Below are 18,234 nucleotides of genomic sequence, written 5' to 3'. Positions count from 1 at the left end.
TGACGCATAGTGTAGCCACCACTGTCGGGTGGAAACATGTCCAAAACCATTACTTTTCAGGGAATGGAACCAAAAGTTCAGAAATAGTGAAATAGTGAAAGCTCACATCGCATCGCATGTGAGTTAGTCCCGCGTAGCCAGACAACTATTCCAAAATCTCCGAATGCTATATAGAGTCTGGAACTACACCTCCCGAAATCCGAGAGAGGAAGCTGGCACTTCCGTTCACGAAAATATATATTTAAATATCTTTACATTTTATTTTTTAATATCCATTTCTGCTAAGCAGCATGCTAAATATACTTAGATGATTTAGACGCTATGATCTGTACATGATCTGATCTTATGACGTGTAGTGTAGTTACAGTATATTATGATCTGTACATGATCTGATCTTATGGAGTGTAGTGTAGTTACAGTATATTATGATCTGTACATGATCTTATGATGCGTTGTGTAATTACAGTATATTATGATCTGTACATGATCTTATAACGCGTACAGTAGTGTAGCTGCAGTATATTATGATCTGTACATGATCTTATGATGCATAGTGTAGTTACATTATATTATGATCTGTACATGATCTTATGACGCGTACAGTAGTGTAGCTACAGTATATTATGATCTGTACATGATCTTAAATCCTGTCTGCTGATCTACGATGGTCCAGTGCTGTCTTTCCAAGATAATCCTGCTCAGGCATTTTCCTGGAACTGGGCAACGTGTTGCCTTTTTGGGTAGTTTTATCAGATGGCCTTTTTGGTCCAATCGCTTGGTACCTCTCCACTGTGCCAGATCTGTCCAGATAGCCCATAGAGCATGTTTGCTTACACAGTAAAATCCTGAGTTTTATATAATACTTTTTACTGTGTATATGGCTTTCTGTCAGTTTTTTTGCAGGACCCAAATACACGACAGAAGGGAATTCAATGGTTAATCCAAATGTATTGCTCCAGTTACCCAGAAATACAGAAAAACACAGGCATATGGAATCATCAGCTAACAGAAAGACTGTTTATCCTGGTCAGAGCGCATTGCTATTATTGTTATGAAAATGGGGAAGAACACTGCAATCATTAAGAAATGTTTGCCTTATTTAACATCCACCATTTTGAGGCAGGTTATTCAATCATTAATCTAGCCCAGTGGTTCTCATAGTGGGGTCCAGGGACCCTCAGGGTTCCTTGAATGGGTTCCAAATGGACACTGAGCGTGTATAAAGGGATCCTTGCGGGTCCATTTGGTTCCATTTGTACACTCTCTCAGAGTTATGCATAACTGGGGATCCTTGAAATGAAAAGGTTTGAAAACCACTGAGCTAGTGGCATCTGCAATACTGCTATTATGGTCATCTGAAGCCAGGAAAGAATTAAACAAATTACAGCTCGTGCAAAATAGGGCTGCTGGACTGGCACTTAATTGCGCTGGTCGAACAAATATAGAGCGAGTGCACAAAAGCCTGTCAAGAGTTGAGAAGGAGACGAGCGGAAATGAAAAAAGTACACTTGTCATCCTCCTTTTGGAGGATATTTGCGGTCCTAATGGGGACATCGTTAACAATTATATTCAAAAAAAGAAATGGAACAAACAAATTCAATATATGGAGACAGGAAACGACTGACAACCAAAACACCAGGGGAGAAATAGAGCGAAGACAAAACAATGAAATAACAAAATAAAAGCACAAGGAAATAATCATGGTTAACAACTCCCTTTACACTGTAATTTCTTTCCACAAATGGCAAAAGTAGCATATCTTACAAGCTCACAACATGTTGCAATGCAACGGGATATTGCAGCTATTTTGGTATTTTTGAAAATACATTTTGAAAAACATTTTTGCCTGTAATGGGTGCTTGTCTGGAGGGATGTTGAATTACAGCAGCTGGAACATCAGTTAGTTGAGTTGTAACAGGTTCCTTTTACAGTACAAATGTTGTTCTTTGCTGTTTTACTTGTGTAGCACATTGAAATTGTATTAATGTATTTATTATTGATTATATCTTTCTGTGTGTCTCTGCTACTCCCAAGCCCCACAAACACATGACACATAGACACATACATTTGCAGTCAATGGATCTCAATGGAAATAAGCTCTCCAGCTTTTTTGTGCATTATTTTATCCTTTTCACAGATATGTACAGATACAGTATATTGGCATGCATATTACAGTATATGCATTTTTTGGCAATACAAACACAAATAAAAATAAATATTGGCCCATTCAGTAACACATGCACGCACGCACGCACGCACGCACGCACGCACACACGCACGCACGCACGCACGCACGCACGCACGCACGCACGCACGCACGCACGCACACACACACACACACACACACACACACACACACACACACACACACACACACACACACACACACACACACACACACACACACACACACACACACACACACATACACATGTTGTGATGTCTAATATCCCTGTATCTGGCCGTGTGCGTGTGCGTGTGCGTGTGCGTGTGCGTGTGTGTGTGCGTGCGTGTGTGTGTTAGTTGGTGTATGAGTTCTTTCTGCGTTTCCTGGAGAGCCCAGACTTCCAGCCCTCCATGGCCAAGCGCTACGTTGACCAGAAGTTTGTCCTGCAGGTACAGTAATACTGGGTCCTACTCTGGTCTTCTTAACCCATTAAGGAGACTGATTCTAAAAATGTCTAACAGTTCTCAAACGTTTTCATGTCAAGGACCCCCAAAATGATATGCATTTGGCCGCCGGGCCCCATCTCAAAATAGTTTGTTCCAGGGACCCCCCAGAAGCAAATTTGAGTTAAAACATTATATTAAACATATTAAAAGATTTGAACACATTTTCAAGTTTAAAAAAAAAATAGGAGATCTACAAGCTCATAGCGCAGCACGAAGTGACGCGCTATGAGCTTGTATATCTGCTATTTTTGAATAGCCAAAGAAATCGAAAATTACACAGATGCTTTCCCGGTTTTAATGGCTTAAAAACCAAACAAACAAACAAACAAAAAAACTTCTCCCGCTCTTTGAAATCCATAAAATGTGGATGAAATTAAAAGGATGAAGAATTCGAAGCTCCACCATAGTAAAACTAAAGGTGCTTTTCGAATCCAGCTCGAATGCTGTAATAAAATACATCTTCAATATCTTAAATCACTTTTTCTGTAATTGTTTGATTAGGGGAAATGTAAATGTAAAAAAGCAAATGGTTTTACATTTGATGTATGCTTGTTATTTTGATATCGGCAAATAATTCCAAACCTATATGTTTGGGTGTTGTGTTAGTGTGTACTGAGCGCAAATGTGCATAATGTATATTACACATACATCTGTGTGCACGTCCGCACATCCGCACGTCTTCGTAAATATTCTCGTGTGCACATGTGTATCACATCACCATTGATTTGACATTCGCCATGTGTGTCTGTGCTTGTGTGTTTGTGTGTGTTCGTATGTATCGCCATGTACGCGGATGTTCATGCGCACCTGTGTGCTTCGATGCGTGCATGCACATGCTTGTGTGTTGGTGTGTGTGTGTGTGTGTGTGTGTGTGTGTGTGTGTGTAGCTGCTGGAGTTGTTTGACAGCGAGGACCCCAGAGAGAGAGAGTATCTGAAGACCATCCTACACCGTGTCTATGGAAAACTACTGGGCCTCCGCGCCTACATCCGCAAACAGATCAACAACATCTTCCTCAGGTATCACCATTCACGCACATAGACACACATCTACCGATTATAAAGAGCATATTCAATTCAAAGGAGCTTTATTGGCATGAGAAACCATTTCAAAACTAATAAATGTTTGTACAATTAAGGGGAATAAAGAAATAGTAAAATGTGCTGTGTCACATTACAATTTGGAAAAACTATAGCTTACAAAACCACAAAAGTGTTAATTTGCTGTAAAGAATTAGCCTGGCATGCATTGCCAGACGGATCACGTGGGATCACTCACAAGTTCCTCCATCATGGAGGAACTTGTGAGTGATCCCACGTGATCAGTCTGGCAATTCCAGGCTAGTTTAGTTAGGCAAGGGTAGCTTGCTATAAGAATTATGTAAGATATCGTCTCTGTCGAGTGGAAACCTCATATGTCAAAACTGATACTTTTCAGGATTCAAATTCAAAAATAGCAAAAGTAGCAAAAGTAGCAGATCTACAAGCTCGTAGATCTGCTACTTTTGATACTTTTGTGTGAAACTATAGTATGATCCAGTAGGGCATCAATTACGAAGAAAAAAAAACGCAAAAAGTTAGAGTATGGAGATAAGAGGTTTCTGCCCGACAGCGACGATATACTCCATAGTACGACACATTACGTCACTTACCAAAAATAACACATTGTGACACATTGTTATCTTATGGATCTGTTCTTTTTGGCACGCGACACACTCGTACCATGGAGCTGGAGGCAAGTCTATGCGTGGATGAGACAAGTCTATATGTCTGTGTGTCAACAGGTTCATATATGAAACTGAGCACTTCAACGGAGTCGCAGAGTTGCTTGAAATCCTGGGCAGGTGTGTAAAGAACATTACACACACACACACACACACACACACACACACACACACACACACACACACACACACACACACACACACACACACACACACACACACACACACACACACACACACACACACACACACACACACACACACACACACACACACACACACACACACACATGCATGCAAGCGAGCGCATCATGCCTACGCACAGGCAGTTGCGCACTCGTACATATGCACACAGCCTCTCAGGAGTCCGACATGAATTATACATGGAAAAAACTTTTTTGGTTGACTTTCATGTTGAAATATTGTTATTTATTGTTCCATCCTTCTGTACAGGTAGTGTGGTATGAGAGATTGAGAATGCTGGGAAAAAAGAAAGTGAGAGGTGGAGTCAGAGAAAGAGGGAGTGAGGGAAGAGAGGGAGATGAAGAGTTAGAGAGGAACACCTGCTCTCTCCCTGTGGAAGCAAAGGTGTTCATAGACAGATGCATGGAATGACAAAGATATGAGAAAATGATATGAAAATGCACGTGGCCCACTCGGCGTTAAACACTTTTGAGATTTTCAAGTGGGCCCTGAAAATGTGTGATATAACACTGACATCACGGTTCTTTTCTCACTACTTCGGATTTGCAAACTTCCCCTTTTACACCCTTGAGGGTTAAATTAAAGACGCTCAGTTTACTGCGTGATAGAGAGATGGAGAGAAATAGAAGGAAGGCATGTAAACAAGTGAAAAGTACTATAATATGAAATGCGTCACTCCCTACGCAAACCCTGTTTCTATGGTAGATGAGAAAGGCTTGCGGGGACACAGAGAGAGAGACAGAAAGAGAGAGGCTTACAAATAGAAAGATGATGGGTGAGAGGATGACAAGAAAACAGGGATGAGCCAACATACACCAGACATGTGCAACACACAGAGCCAGAAGTCTGTATTTAAATGATGAAAAACTGCAAGAGTGGGAGGGAAAGAAGAGACATTCAATAAAGGAGAAAAGGATAAACAGAAGGAATAAAGTAAACACAAACAAACGGACGCCCACAGTGAAAAATATCTTAATCTTTCTTGGTGATCTCAGCAGTGCTATTGTACAGGTGCATGGCGTGCTGGTGATGACATACATGGGTATGAATCCGGCGTGAGTCATCTCTCCCTCCTTCTCCCTCTACCATGTCTCTCAAACTGTCACCTCCTTGAAAACACTTTCAACCTGGCGTACCTAATTTGGGCATGTCACCCCCCCCCTCCCCCCTCGTAATCGTCTTACAACACGTGTGGAAAAGTTTCTTTTCGTCACTGTCGAACATATTTCCATATTTCAACCTTTCTTGTTATTTTACCCCCCTTAAATGTACTGTATGTGCTATTGCTTATTCGTGCAACAGTGTCGCACAAGTGCGTCTATGGGTTTTATAAATATTTAACCAATGAAAAGTATTAACAAGAGCTTGTGACTAAATAATAACTACATTGGATCCATTGGAAACACAGGTTATTTGTTCCAATAGCTGAAAAGTAACCCTTTTACAGACATACAGTACAGTACAAGATTTCCACCCGACAGCAATGATTTGCAAGTGAATACAGGGTCATTTATGCGTTACATCCCAAACAGATGCAAACCGTCGTTAGCTTGTATATCTGTTCTTTTTGGCAAGTGCGGCATCGAATAAATTAATCGTAACTTAATTAATCTATGCTAGTGTTTCCCAACCTTCTCTGGATCGGGGCCAACTTGAACATCTTCAGCATGCATTTTCAGATCATGTCTATTTTAATAATCAATCAATCGATTGTGTTCTGGCTTGGATCAATGGAACTGACGTAGCATACTTAAATGTATCAGTTTCACTGTGAAAACTAATTATCTTTTTTGACATTATTTTGTTTAAATATTATGATATTATCATTCAAATCTTTGTGTTTTGCTAATTATTTGAGGACCCACTTGCAATATCCTCACGGCCCTCCAGCGGGCCCCAGCCCACAGGTTGGGAATGGCTGCAGTGGTGGATAGTAACTTAACTACATTTACTCAAGTACTGTAAAGTTAGTAAAGTTTTGAGGTATTTTTTACTTTACTGGAGTATTTCCAATTTTCAATACTTTTACTTCTACTCCACTACATCTCAGAGGCAAATGTTGTACTTTTACTCCACTACAATTATTTGAAAACTTTAGTTACTAGTTACTTTGTAGATTTTGATTATTATTACAAAACATTCATTTACCACTTCAGCCCTATATATGCTTCGGCTATTTGAAAATAGTCGATCCACATGCTCACAACGCGTCGCATTGCGACACGTTGTGAGCTTGTAGATCTGCTGTTTTCAAATGATTTTTTACATTTTATACATTTGAAAACGTGTGAAATGGGACCTTCTGCATAATGATGAGTACTTTTAATTTTGGTACTTTAAGTATATTTTGACGCCAATACTTTTTTACTTTTACCCAAGTAAATGTTTTATACTGAACTTATACTTGTAGACTATTTCTACAATAGGGTAATGATACTTTTACTTAAGTACAAAATGTGAGTACTTCTTCCATCACTGCATAACTGTAACCCCACTGACTCACTATTCCCTCCTGGCATAATGGTCTATGAGTCTATCCGTCTCAGGGAACTAAAGTCCTCATCTACTTTCCTTCATTAATGTCTGGCTCTGAAGTGAATTTAATTACATTCATAAGGGATCGCAGCTTCGGCTTGGATTCACCTGCTGTTTCATGGAAACTGGGACTAGACGTTTTTATGGTTTGATTGGTTTTTTTTCCATTTATTATCAATTACGTATTTCACAACACAGAAAGATGCATTATACTAAATTAAATAAACAACAAAAAGGTAAAAACAAGGCGCATATGCCCATGAGTTCCGTATATGCTATTTTTGCCATTTAAAACTATGTGCATTTTCTGTATGATTTTAGTTAGTTGTACAGTATATGCACACAAAACAGTTTCAGTTAGTTATTGTTTGTTTGTAAAGCCTCATTTTTATTTTTATTTCAGTTAACTAAAACGTTTGATTTTTTCCCAATTCTAGTTTTCGTTATTTCTTTAGTTTTAGTTAACTATAATAACCTTGCCTAGCTTGCATATCTTTTGGTGTGGGAGGAAACTTAATGCAAACTAAGGTCACCCTTGCTGGGGATTGAACCTGGGGCCTTCTTAATGCATTGGAAATGAAATATAGTATAGAGCTCCAAAGTCTGACATCACTGCCGCTAGAGGGCGCCATCCCCCTGGGTCACAGTGTTATTTTTTTCTCTTGAAAATCCCATTGGGGAATGTTAGATTGCGTCATACAGTATAAGAACTGTGTTCCAGAAATAAACTAATCAGCCGGGCGATTTTATTCATATGGATATGAAGCATCAACTGACGGTGAAAATGTACTAATGTATTTAGTAGGCTTTAGGGTAAGAAAATATATTTCTTTCTCCGAATACAGACCAAAGTCACATACGTGACAAAATCGCCCGGGTGGTTGGTTTATTTTTGGAACACAGTTCTTATATGACTCAATCTAAGATCTCTCTATGGGATTTGCAAGAGAAAGAATTAAGCCGTGGCCCAGGGGTAGTGGGAGTGACGTCAGGATCACTCTATTGAATATACTCTATTGCATTACGAAGATTTAATCTATAGTAGTAGATTTTTAAGAAGTGATTTAAAATATGCCAGTGAATCATTTTTTGCCAACCTAATCCTCTCAGGTAGGCCGCTGGAGAGAGAGACTGAGAGAGGGGGAGACTCTGGGATGGAATGCGTGGGAAAGAAAGGGAAGAGGAAGGAGGCAAGAAATGCACAGCGAGTGACAGTGAGAGATTGATGGATGGGGATAGAGGGAGAGGGAGTGAGTGAGTCAGAGGTGGAATTGGAGGGAGAGAGATGAGGAGAGGAGAGGACAGGGAGGGTGGGTTTTATTCACATTGGTGGTAACAGGGGTATTTATAGCATCACCCACACAGAGAGAGAGAGAGAGAGAGAGAGAGAGAGAGAGAGAGAGAGAGAGAGAGAGAGAGAGAGAGAGAGAGAGAGAGAGAGAGAGAGAGAGAGAGAGAGAGAGAGAGAGAGAGAGAGAGAGAGAGAGAGAGAGAGAGAGAGAGAGATGCACAAAACAGGGTTTGTTGTAGAAAATTGACAAATTAGCAACAAGGAAATGACAGACAGACAAACGGACAATAAAATCAGTAACATTTAACCATGAGAGTTAGAAAATGGACTACTTAGAATTAAATGAACACTGATGGTGTAGCCTGCAGACAAACAGACCCACATTAACGCCAGACAGCAGCATGATTGTGAGATTTATGCTTCCCACCCACCAAGTATATCTGAACAGCCAGACTGACATGCTAGAGCTCCTCGTACTGGTTTCCGTGGGTTGACTTGGGTGTAGGATCTAGAATCGAGCAGACCTCAACACTGACCAGTCATGGGAGTGGCGTGAAGCAGAGGTTTTCAACTGGTGGTCCGTGACGGTATTTCATGTGGTCCCATGGTCATCCATTTAGTAATGTATAAAGTGAAGATTTTGTTTCTGTACATTTTATTTTGTTTTGTTTTGGAGAAACTATTAATTCATAATTTGGTATTTGTGTGATATGAGGACAGTGGAATTAAAAACATTATCAGTGGTCATTGGAGGAGGCTTGTGTCTCTACAGAAGAGGATCAGCTCATCGTCCACAGACTCTTTCAAGAGACATGTATGAAACACAGTCCCTTGTGAAGTTCTGTATGAGTTTTCAGACAGTAAAAGCTAAATGTAATTTACCTTTTGTGACGATGTAGGCTATCTCTGTGAGAGTGGTATTGCCACACTGGCATACTTGAAGGATATTAGTATTATGTACAGGGCAAGGTTGGAGCCAGATGACATGAGACTGTCCCTGACCACCACTACAGCCAAGAAAGTCAGACATGGACCACCTGTAATAATGCCATGGACCATTAGTGGGCCATGGACCACTACTTGAGAAGCAGTGCACTAAATGACCTGGTGACCTAAGATGACGAGTCAATGAAATCAGTTACTGGGAAGTCTGAGGTCAAGAAATTCCACAGAAAAGGGAGTTAAAATCTCAAGAAGGGAAAGTGTCATCATTATTAAGAAATGTGGCTATGTAATGGCATGTGTTTGCTCACTCATGAATGTTACAAATCAATAATATACAGTAGTATCAGTTAACATGAGTTTAATATGGAAGGTTGGATAAAGTAAGAGGAATAGATCAGTCGTTGGTTCTCAACCTTTTTTGAGCTCTAGACCACTAGCAAGCAGTTTTCAAGGGCCACCCCAACCCACCTTTAACTAATCTAGCCCACATATCCCCACCCAACACAACGGTGGTGCCCAGGTTGATTCTAGTCAGGTTGGTGGTACCTGGTTCACAATCAGTTGAAAACCCCTGGCGTAAAGGGAAACCATCACCTATTTGTTGTGAGACTAACGTTTGTTAAAACTGGGCAGTCACGCCAAAAAAAGCTATAACTACAACCCTTACTTAGTGGATTTTGACATTGACCGAGAAATCAATCTTAACTTTATGAATGTTTCTCTTTAAAGGGTGCTACATGGGCGGTCTCAGAACTTGGTGGTCGCTCCTGCACACCTAGATGTCTGTCTGGGTGTCCGAACTGTTCGGATGAGTTGGCACAGCTGTGATTCATTCGATCAGATTACTGAGTGGGTGGGGTCAAACTCGGCTGGATTATATTGAAGCATGTAAACCCCTTTAGAGTTAAAGGACCCCTTTCCCAGGTGTATGAATGAATGCAATCGGGGTGAGGAAGGCTGAATTTAGGAATATTCTAACACACAAACCGTTTAATCCTTTTGTATCATTCAACAGACAGATGGGATGGCAGAGAGATGGGATGTCTGAAAAACTGACAGACCAAGAGACCAAGGCTGTTATGACATTAATATGATAATGATTCTCCTCTCCTCTCCTCTCCTCTCCTCTCCTCTCCTCATCCCAGCATCATAAATGGGTTTGCTCTCCCTTTGAAGTCGGAACATAAGCAATTCCTGGTTCGAGTCCTTATCCCGCTACACACCGCCAAGTCTCTCTCCATCTTCCATGCACAGGTCAGTGTCTCTCTCTCTCTCTCTCTCTCTGTCATGCTCACACGCGCACACACACACACACACACACACACACACGCACACGCACACCAACACGCACACGCACTCACTTTTAAAGTTAGCATTTGGTTGATGAAATAAACCAGATTTACAGCAGTTACTGTAAGAAACCCTGCAATATTACACTTGAGACACTAGAGGGTATCATTGAGTCATGTTAATCGCTGCATAGAGCTGCACATCCATCATGTAATTCTATTTAGCAGAATCAATCTACAGTGTTTGTGCATTTGCATGTATTACATTTGTGTGTGTGAGAGGCTTTTTTCATTTCAATTGCAATTTGTAGCTATGAAAAAACTTCACTGTGTGTGTGTGTGTGTGTGTGTGTGTGTGTGTGTGTGTGTGTGTGTGTGTGTGTGTGTGTGTGTGCGCGCGCGCACGCTGCAGCGTGGGTGTATTATGGATGTTTCATAATTTGATTATGCAGAAGGTACAGTTTGTTCTCCAAAGACTGGTTCAGTGTGTGCGTGTGTGTGTGTGTGTGTGTGTGTGTGTGTGTGTGTGTGTGATTGTACATTGATGAGAGTGTGTGTGGGGGATGACGGTCTCTCCCTGTCTCTTTGTGTGTGTGTGTGTGTGTGTGTGTGTGTGTGTGTGTGTGTGTGTGTGTGCGTGCGTTCGTGTGTGCATTCGTGTGTGTGCGTCCGTGTGTGTGCATTCTGGGCGACAGCTTCAATGTGTCCTACATTTCTCCTCTTCCGATTCTCTCCTGGTTGTTCACACACATGCATTATTCACACACTCACTGCAGACAAACACACACACACACACACACACACACACACACACACACACACACACACACACACACACACACACACACAGATAGACGGTCACACTCACAGGTTTGACAGGCAGTGTCACAGGGGAGCAGAATGTCAGTGGACAGCAGTTTCTCTGGGTAGGTGTGGCTCTGCAGTATAGTAACCCAGTTCAAAGTATCCACGCAGCACCCTGCTACAGTACCTTACAACTCGTCGCTGTCGGGCAGAAACCTCTTATCTCTATTTTCTAACCTTTTGTGTTTTTGAATGCAGGACTTTTACTTGTAACAAAGTATTTTTACACTGGGGTATTGCTACTTTTATTAACAATCTGAGTTCCTCTTCCACAAGTGCTTCTCTAAACACACCCTATGCAAACACCTTGGGAATCACTGACATCTAAACACACCCTGGACAAACACCTTGGGAATCACTGACATCTAAACACACCCTGGACAAACACTGTGGGAATTACTGACATCTTTCTTTGTCAGTGATTCCCAGGTGTTTGTTCTGCTGCTGATAGTTGCAGCATTTTGTCTTATCTCAGCTGTTTCCATGGCTGCTACTAACGTTACCTCAACGAGGTGAGATGTGACCAATGGACCCCTTTTCACAGCAGACATAGAGATCATGTGGTTTGTGCCCTAATTTTGGACCTTTTATTAAATAAAATTAGCTTTTTACCCCTTTCTCTCCCCTATTTAGTTGTTATGCCAATAATTCCTCCCCGCACACATATCCTACTGACTCACCTACCAGTGAGGAGCCCCCACCAGGAGGACGTACACCCTCTGTCCTACCCCTCCCGTCCAACACTCCCTGCTTCCAGGTGCCGCCCCCAGCCCGTAGGACTACGTGCAGTTAGGAACATTTGGTGTCATTTGTCACTTATAATGACATGCCCAAAAAGTGGTTTGTTGTGGGTCTGTACAGGACCTGTCCATGCTGGCTCACAACAGCCTAACACCGAAATGAAACACCTAAACTTTATGTTATTACATTCGGCTGTGTTCATCTATGACATGTCAGGAGATTTCTACTGGGAAAAGGATCCATGCTACGTTGCATCCTTTTATACTTTTTCTTAATAAAGCAATTCATTCCAAAATGTTTTGTTCTTTTCTTGGCTGAGGTTAACTAGCTTTTGCAAGTACAAATCCGTCGGCCAGACGCCAACCTCCTAATTCTCTGGAATGAGTGCGGCCAAATGTAATAGCCCCCTGTTTTAACCTGAGTGTCTGTTAACATCCTCCTTAGTGGCACCTTGGCAGACTACAATCCCCCTAATCCTTAGCCTAACAACGGCACACAGCAGACAGCACCCACAAAGCCTGACCCAGCAACAGAGGCCAACATTGCGTTTACCCGCAGCTTCACGTCTTAATGCCACACTAATGCTTTAAATAGTTTTAACCGCTCGGCTCGCTTGATTTAACCCCCCCTCTCTCTCTTTCTCTCTCTCTCTCTTGCTCTCTCTCCTGCTTTTCTCATTCAGCCCTGGCCAGCCTCCCCTTCACCTCCTCTCCTCCACCTCTCCCTCCCTCGGTCGCTATTCCACCTCCCCACCGCTTTATTACCGTGCGAAACGAGTAACGGGAGAAGAGGGTGAGGGAGGCAGAGGAAGAGAAGGCCGGACGGAACAAGTCCGAGAGGAGAACAGATAGTTGGAGACTAGAGCATGTCAGAAAAGCGGAGGAAAAATTAGTAAGAGAGAAAGCGAGGCAGACACACAGACGGCGGACACATGAGGCCAAGGATGAGGAAAGCAATGTACAGAAGGAGAGATACAAAAATAAAAAAGAGTATTTGAGTGAATCTGAAGCCTTGACCTGAAGCAACTTCAAGGTCTGGTTCATCTCTTATTTTAAAAGAGATGATTGGCCCAGTGATTCTCAACCTGTGGGCCAGGGCCCACTGGTGGACTGTGAGGATATTGCAAGTGGGCCCCAAAATAATTGGCAAAACACTAAGATTGTAATGAGAATATTATATAATATTAATATTAAAAGAATGAATATTAAAGAAATGTCATGGTATTTTGTCTTTAAAACACTGAATAAAATGTTTTCATTCATAGACCACTAAAATAGGAACTTTAAGTATACTACGGAACACTTAAATGGTCTGATGGGTGGGCCGCAAACATTTTTTTGAGATTTTCAAGTGGGCCCTGATCCAGAAAAGGTTGAGAACAACTGGTTTAGTCAATCCATGTTTTTTTAATTGTTCTGACATCGTCCATCCGTCACCTTGAAAGTGACGTACTGTAGCATATTGTCTGAGAGAGAGAGAGAGAGAGAGAGAGAGAGAGAGAGAGAGAGAGAGAGAGAGAGAGAGAGAGAGAGAGAGAGAGAGAGAGAGAGAGAGAGAGAGAGAGAGAGAGAGAGAGAGAGAGAGAGAGAGAGAGAGAGAGAGAGAGAGAGAGAGAGAGAGAGAGAGAGAGAGAGAGAGAGAGAGAGAGAGAGCGCGCGCGCTCAGGTCAGTTTTACTAAGTCTAGAGGCTTTAAGTGGTTAACTCAGATTTAAAGGAACCCATGGGATGTTGCAGCCAGAGGAAAAGGTTTAAACACTATCTCAGAATGCCCCTTGTGTGTGTGTGTGTGTGTGTGTGTGTGTGTTTTGCGGTTGCCCCCTCCACCCAGGGTCGGTTGCCGTGGCAAGTGGGCACCGTGGCGACGGAGAATGTGTGTGTATGTGTTTATATCGGAAGGAGTGATGTCACACACACACACACACACACACACACACACACACACACACACACACACACACACACACACACACACATACACATGCATTCTTCATGCAGTGTACAGCATGTGTACACAATACAAACAGTGCATGTAAGAAATAGACAAACAGACAAACAAACACACACACATGCGCACACACACACACACACACACACACACACACACACACACACACACACACACACACACACACACACATAGCTGTGACCTGTGTAACTGTCGGAAAACTTCTCTTTCCGATCTTTAGCAGTATCTAATCCAGAAGGATGAAGGCCTTTTGTCTCCTTGACAGCTCCAGGGAACGTGTGTGTGTGTGTGTGTGTGTGTGTGTGTGTGTGTGTGTGTGTGTGTGTGTGTGTGTGTGTGTGTGTGTGTGTGTGTGTGTGTGTGTGTGTGTGTGTGTGTGTGTGTGTGTGTGTGTGTGTGTGTGTGTGTGTGTGTGTGTGTGTGTGTGTGTGTCACATGCTTTTGAGTATATATCTATGAGTGTGTGTATGGGTGTTGCATGTGTAGGGAATGTGATGAAAAACAGATTTTGTTATACCTCTACCATGCTACCAACCACAAATGTGTTTCATCATACTCACTGTAGATTGATTGTCCATATTTATGATGACTCTCTATCTATCTATCTATCTATCTATCTATCTATCTATCTATCTATCTATCTATCTATCTATCTATCTATCTATCTATCTATCTATCTATCTATCTATCTATCTATCTATCTATCTATCTGTATCTCGTGCATGCATGCACATGCAGTGCTGTTGTGTATTATTAACATGATGTGTGTGTGTGTGTGTGTGTGTGTGTGTGTGTGTGTGTGTGTGTGTGTGTGTGCGCGCGCACGCACTCATATTTCTCTCTCAGTGCCCTGTGTACATCTATAAATGTGATTGTGTGTGTGTGTGAACTAACCGTCTCTTCTGTATCCTCATAGCTGGCCTACTGTGTGGTGCAGTTTATGGAAAAAGATGCTACAGTGACTGAATATGTAAGTCGGTGCCTGGTTCTTTAGCATACAGCTTCTAATCTAGTGTGACATCATGAAGCTGATCGCTCGCCCACTGATACTTATGTTCAAACACGGCTATTTCATAGTATTCCATCGCAAACAGCAGGTGGTTGTTAGCCTGGAAACCAGACGAATCTGCCAGTGCAAAACAAAAAGAATAGCCCTCTGCAGATTTGGTCTGGCCCCACTCGGTTGTGATTGGATTTCCCTGCCCCCGAAGTTTTGGGGCACCAATCAGGGCCCAGTGTGCAAATATTGGGCAGGTTTATCACGAGAGCCATTTCTTTTATCCGCCCCTTGGAAATGTAAGTTCCACACAGAGATTCCAGACTAATATCTATGCCGTGGTTGTAACCAAATAGCAGGTGATTAATCATTAAAGTGTCATTGTATCATCATTAAAGTGTCACCCTGTCATCCTCTGTGCGCTTTCATCTTGTGCAGTGCACTAATACGCATAGGGAACACATTTAGAAGACGAACCACGCACACAGCATCTGCAAGAACCTCAAAGGATGCTATGACTATTTATAGGCTTTACTTTACCTTGTACTTACAATTGCAGCTATTCTTAATTATTTCCTTGTTATTCTTGTGTACGCCTATATAAGATTTAACAATAAATATCTTGAATTTAAGTCTGAATGAAAATATATTTCAATCGGCATAGGTAGGGGGATGTAATGTTGAGAGGAATTGGATTTAAATGTTGAAATAACAAACATGGAGAATTATTGTTGAAGACTGATTTATGGGTGGATGTCATGATATTATTGGTTGAAATTGGATGGTTCAGGCCTATTCAAGAACATGTCATATTTTATTTTACAGAGAGAAAGCGTGATTGGATTTTGATATGAAAATACAAAGGAATTATTCTGTATGTATTTCTTGTTAAATAGGTGAAGAATATGACCTGGGATTTAATCTAATAGGGTTAAAAGGGCATTTTTCATTTCATCTCCACTTGAAATGACCATGTTCAATGAGCTGTTGCATTGAGCCATATTTTATGGCAAAATGCGTCATACTATGAATCAGACAATATTAATAAAGGTCATAGACTTGATTTACGAGTGCCTGTCTAAGGCTGAAGGACATTATACATAGTTCCACTGTTTGGTATAGTGCTGTTAATAGAGGTGGGGCAATGTGGTTAAAGACCACGTTTTAAACCATATGCACATGCTTCCTGCTGGCTAGGGTTCAAACCCCACCTGAACTTTCTCTCCATTCACCCCAGTCTCCATTCATGCTGTCTCCACGCAAAAACAATTGGAACACATAGTGCGTTCACACTGGGCGGTTGTAGTTTAGTGGGCAGAGAGGCTGTCTGCTAATCAGAAGGTCACCAGTTGAGTTCACCTCCCTACCCGCCCATGTCTAGTCAAGTCAAGTCAAATTCATCTATATACTGTAGCACATTTCATACGACAGGCGTAGACTCAATGTGCTTACGTGTTAGTGTCCCTGAGCAAGACACTTAACCTGATGCCGATTCTACAAATGTCTTCTAAATCCTAACAGTTTTCTGAAAAACGTGTGTTTCTATGTCAGTGGTGCTCAAACGTTTTCATGTCAAGGACCCCCCCAAATCATATGTATTTGGCCGTGGACCCCCATCTCAAAATATTTTGTTCCAGGGACCCCCAGAAGCAATGATTTGAGTTAAAAAGGTTCGCTTTAAAAATATACATACCCAAAGATTTGCACAAATGAGCTTGTATATCTGCTATTTTTGAATAGCCAAAGAAATCGAAAACACAGATGCTTTCCCGCTTTTAATGGGTTAACAGTTCCGCCCGAGAACTTATCTGAGCAGCCATCAGCTGGGTGAAGCTGAAACTGAATTGCTTAACAACTCGGTCTCTCCTTCCACTAACGATGAAAAAGCTACAAAATGGGGAAACTGTGGCCACCACATTGTTTCCAAGACGCTGCTGAAGTGTTGCTCAAGCCAGACTTTGTAAATGCAGGGTCGGGTTAAATAACACAGGGAAAAATTTACATTTCTTCCATTTACGAGACGGAGTATGAATTGTGCGGAGAGAGAAGGTGTGTGGAAACGGTGAAACAAAAACATAATTGACTGACGCTTCAGCCCATCATTGGAGCACTGAAAGAAGTTGAGGCCTGCAGCTCAACCTTGATTTGTAGCGTGTCACATCTGTCACACAGTGACAAGTGTCGGGCGTCACTTTGTAGCTTCTTGTCACGAACTGAAAATGCCATGTAGCCTGTGCCTGTCGCTTTGTCGCTGCTAGTGGGAAGACAGTATATGGGGATGCGTTGTATTCTGCCCTTTAAAAAACATTCATAGTATTTGTTTACTGTGGGTCACTCATCAACATTTTTATGTTCACTTTGATTGAATACAGCTGCAATGTTGAGTAAATTCATTCTGAATGCCAATTTTCCATCAATTCGAAGAATAGGAATTCATTGGAGGTACAGTATCAGCCAAATGCGCTGCTGAGGTAACGATGATAATATTCATACTAAATGTTGTTTCCTGTCTGCTCTTCAGATCATCCGAGGGCTGCTCAAGTACTGGCCCAAAACCTGCACACAGAAAGAGGTGAGCCAGCTCATTATGCTCTGATATGCGTCTTATCCCAGTGATTCTCAAACATTTGAATATGAAGGAATCCCAAATCGATGTGTATTTGGGACCCCATCAGAAAAGATTTTGTGCCAGTGACCCCCATAAGAGAAGATTTGTGTAATTATTTTCAGAATTATTCCACATTTTTCCACATGTTAACTGTGGTAGTAAACAGTTAACATCTCAAAAACCTTGCTTTAGTGTTTCTGAGCGCTTTAAGAGGCCTGTCCTGTCACTGTCACTGGCCAAGGCTGCTCTGAACCCAAACAGATGATGAAACCTAACCTCATTTAACACCTCGCTGTTTTGTCATCTGTTTGCTATCATGGGACCCTGCTCTCCTATTACACAGCAGAACCTGTAAAATAGTAGCCTTGTTCCAGACGAATCTGCCATTGCACAAAAAA

At 41.8% G+C, this 18,234-nt stretch overlaps 1 protein-coding gene across 1 annotated transcript in view; it reads left to right on the top strand.

Moving 5' to 3' along the window:
• The window catches only part of ppp2r5b (protein phosphatase 2, regulatory subunit B', beta), a gene marked incomplete at its 3' end in the record, with an annotated part of 61,269 nt that overhangs the window by 38,758 nt on the left and 4,277 nt on the right, over positions 1–18,234 (top strand). Inside the window, exons 4-9 of the mRNA XM_084042307.1 lie at positions 2,524–2,616; positions 3,561–3,691; positions 4,456–4,515; positions 10,516–10,624; positions 15,148–15,201; positions 17,750–17,800. Of these exons, the coding sequence (XP_083898433.1) occupies positions 2,524–2,616; positions 3,561–3,691; positions 4,456–4,515; positions 10,516–10,624; positions 15,148–15,201; positions 17,750–17,800 (498 nt within the window). The remainder of the gene's footprint in view (positions 1–2,523; positions 2,617–3,560; positions 3,692–4,455; positions 4,516–10,515; positions 10,625–15,147; positions 15,202–17,749; positions 17,801–18,234) is intronic.

The sequence above is a fragment of the Gymnoscopelus microlampas genome (genome assembly GCF_963454915.1).
Source record: "Gymnoscopelus microlampas genome assembly, chromosome: 19".
NCBI classification, from domain to species: domain Eukaryota; kingdom Metazoa; phylum Chordata; class Actinopteri; order Myctophiformes; family Myctophidae; genus Gymnoscopelus; species Gymnoscopelus microlampas.
The sequence above is the reverse complement of the archived record's forward strand: the minus strand, read 5'-3'. Positions and strand labels throughout refer to the sequence as shown.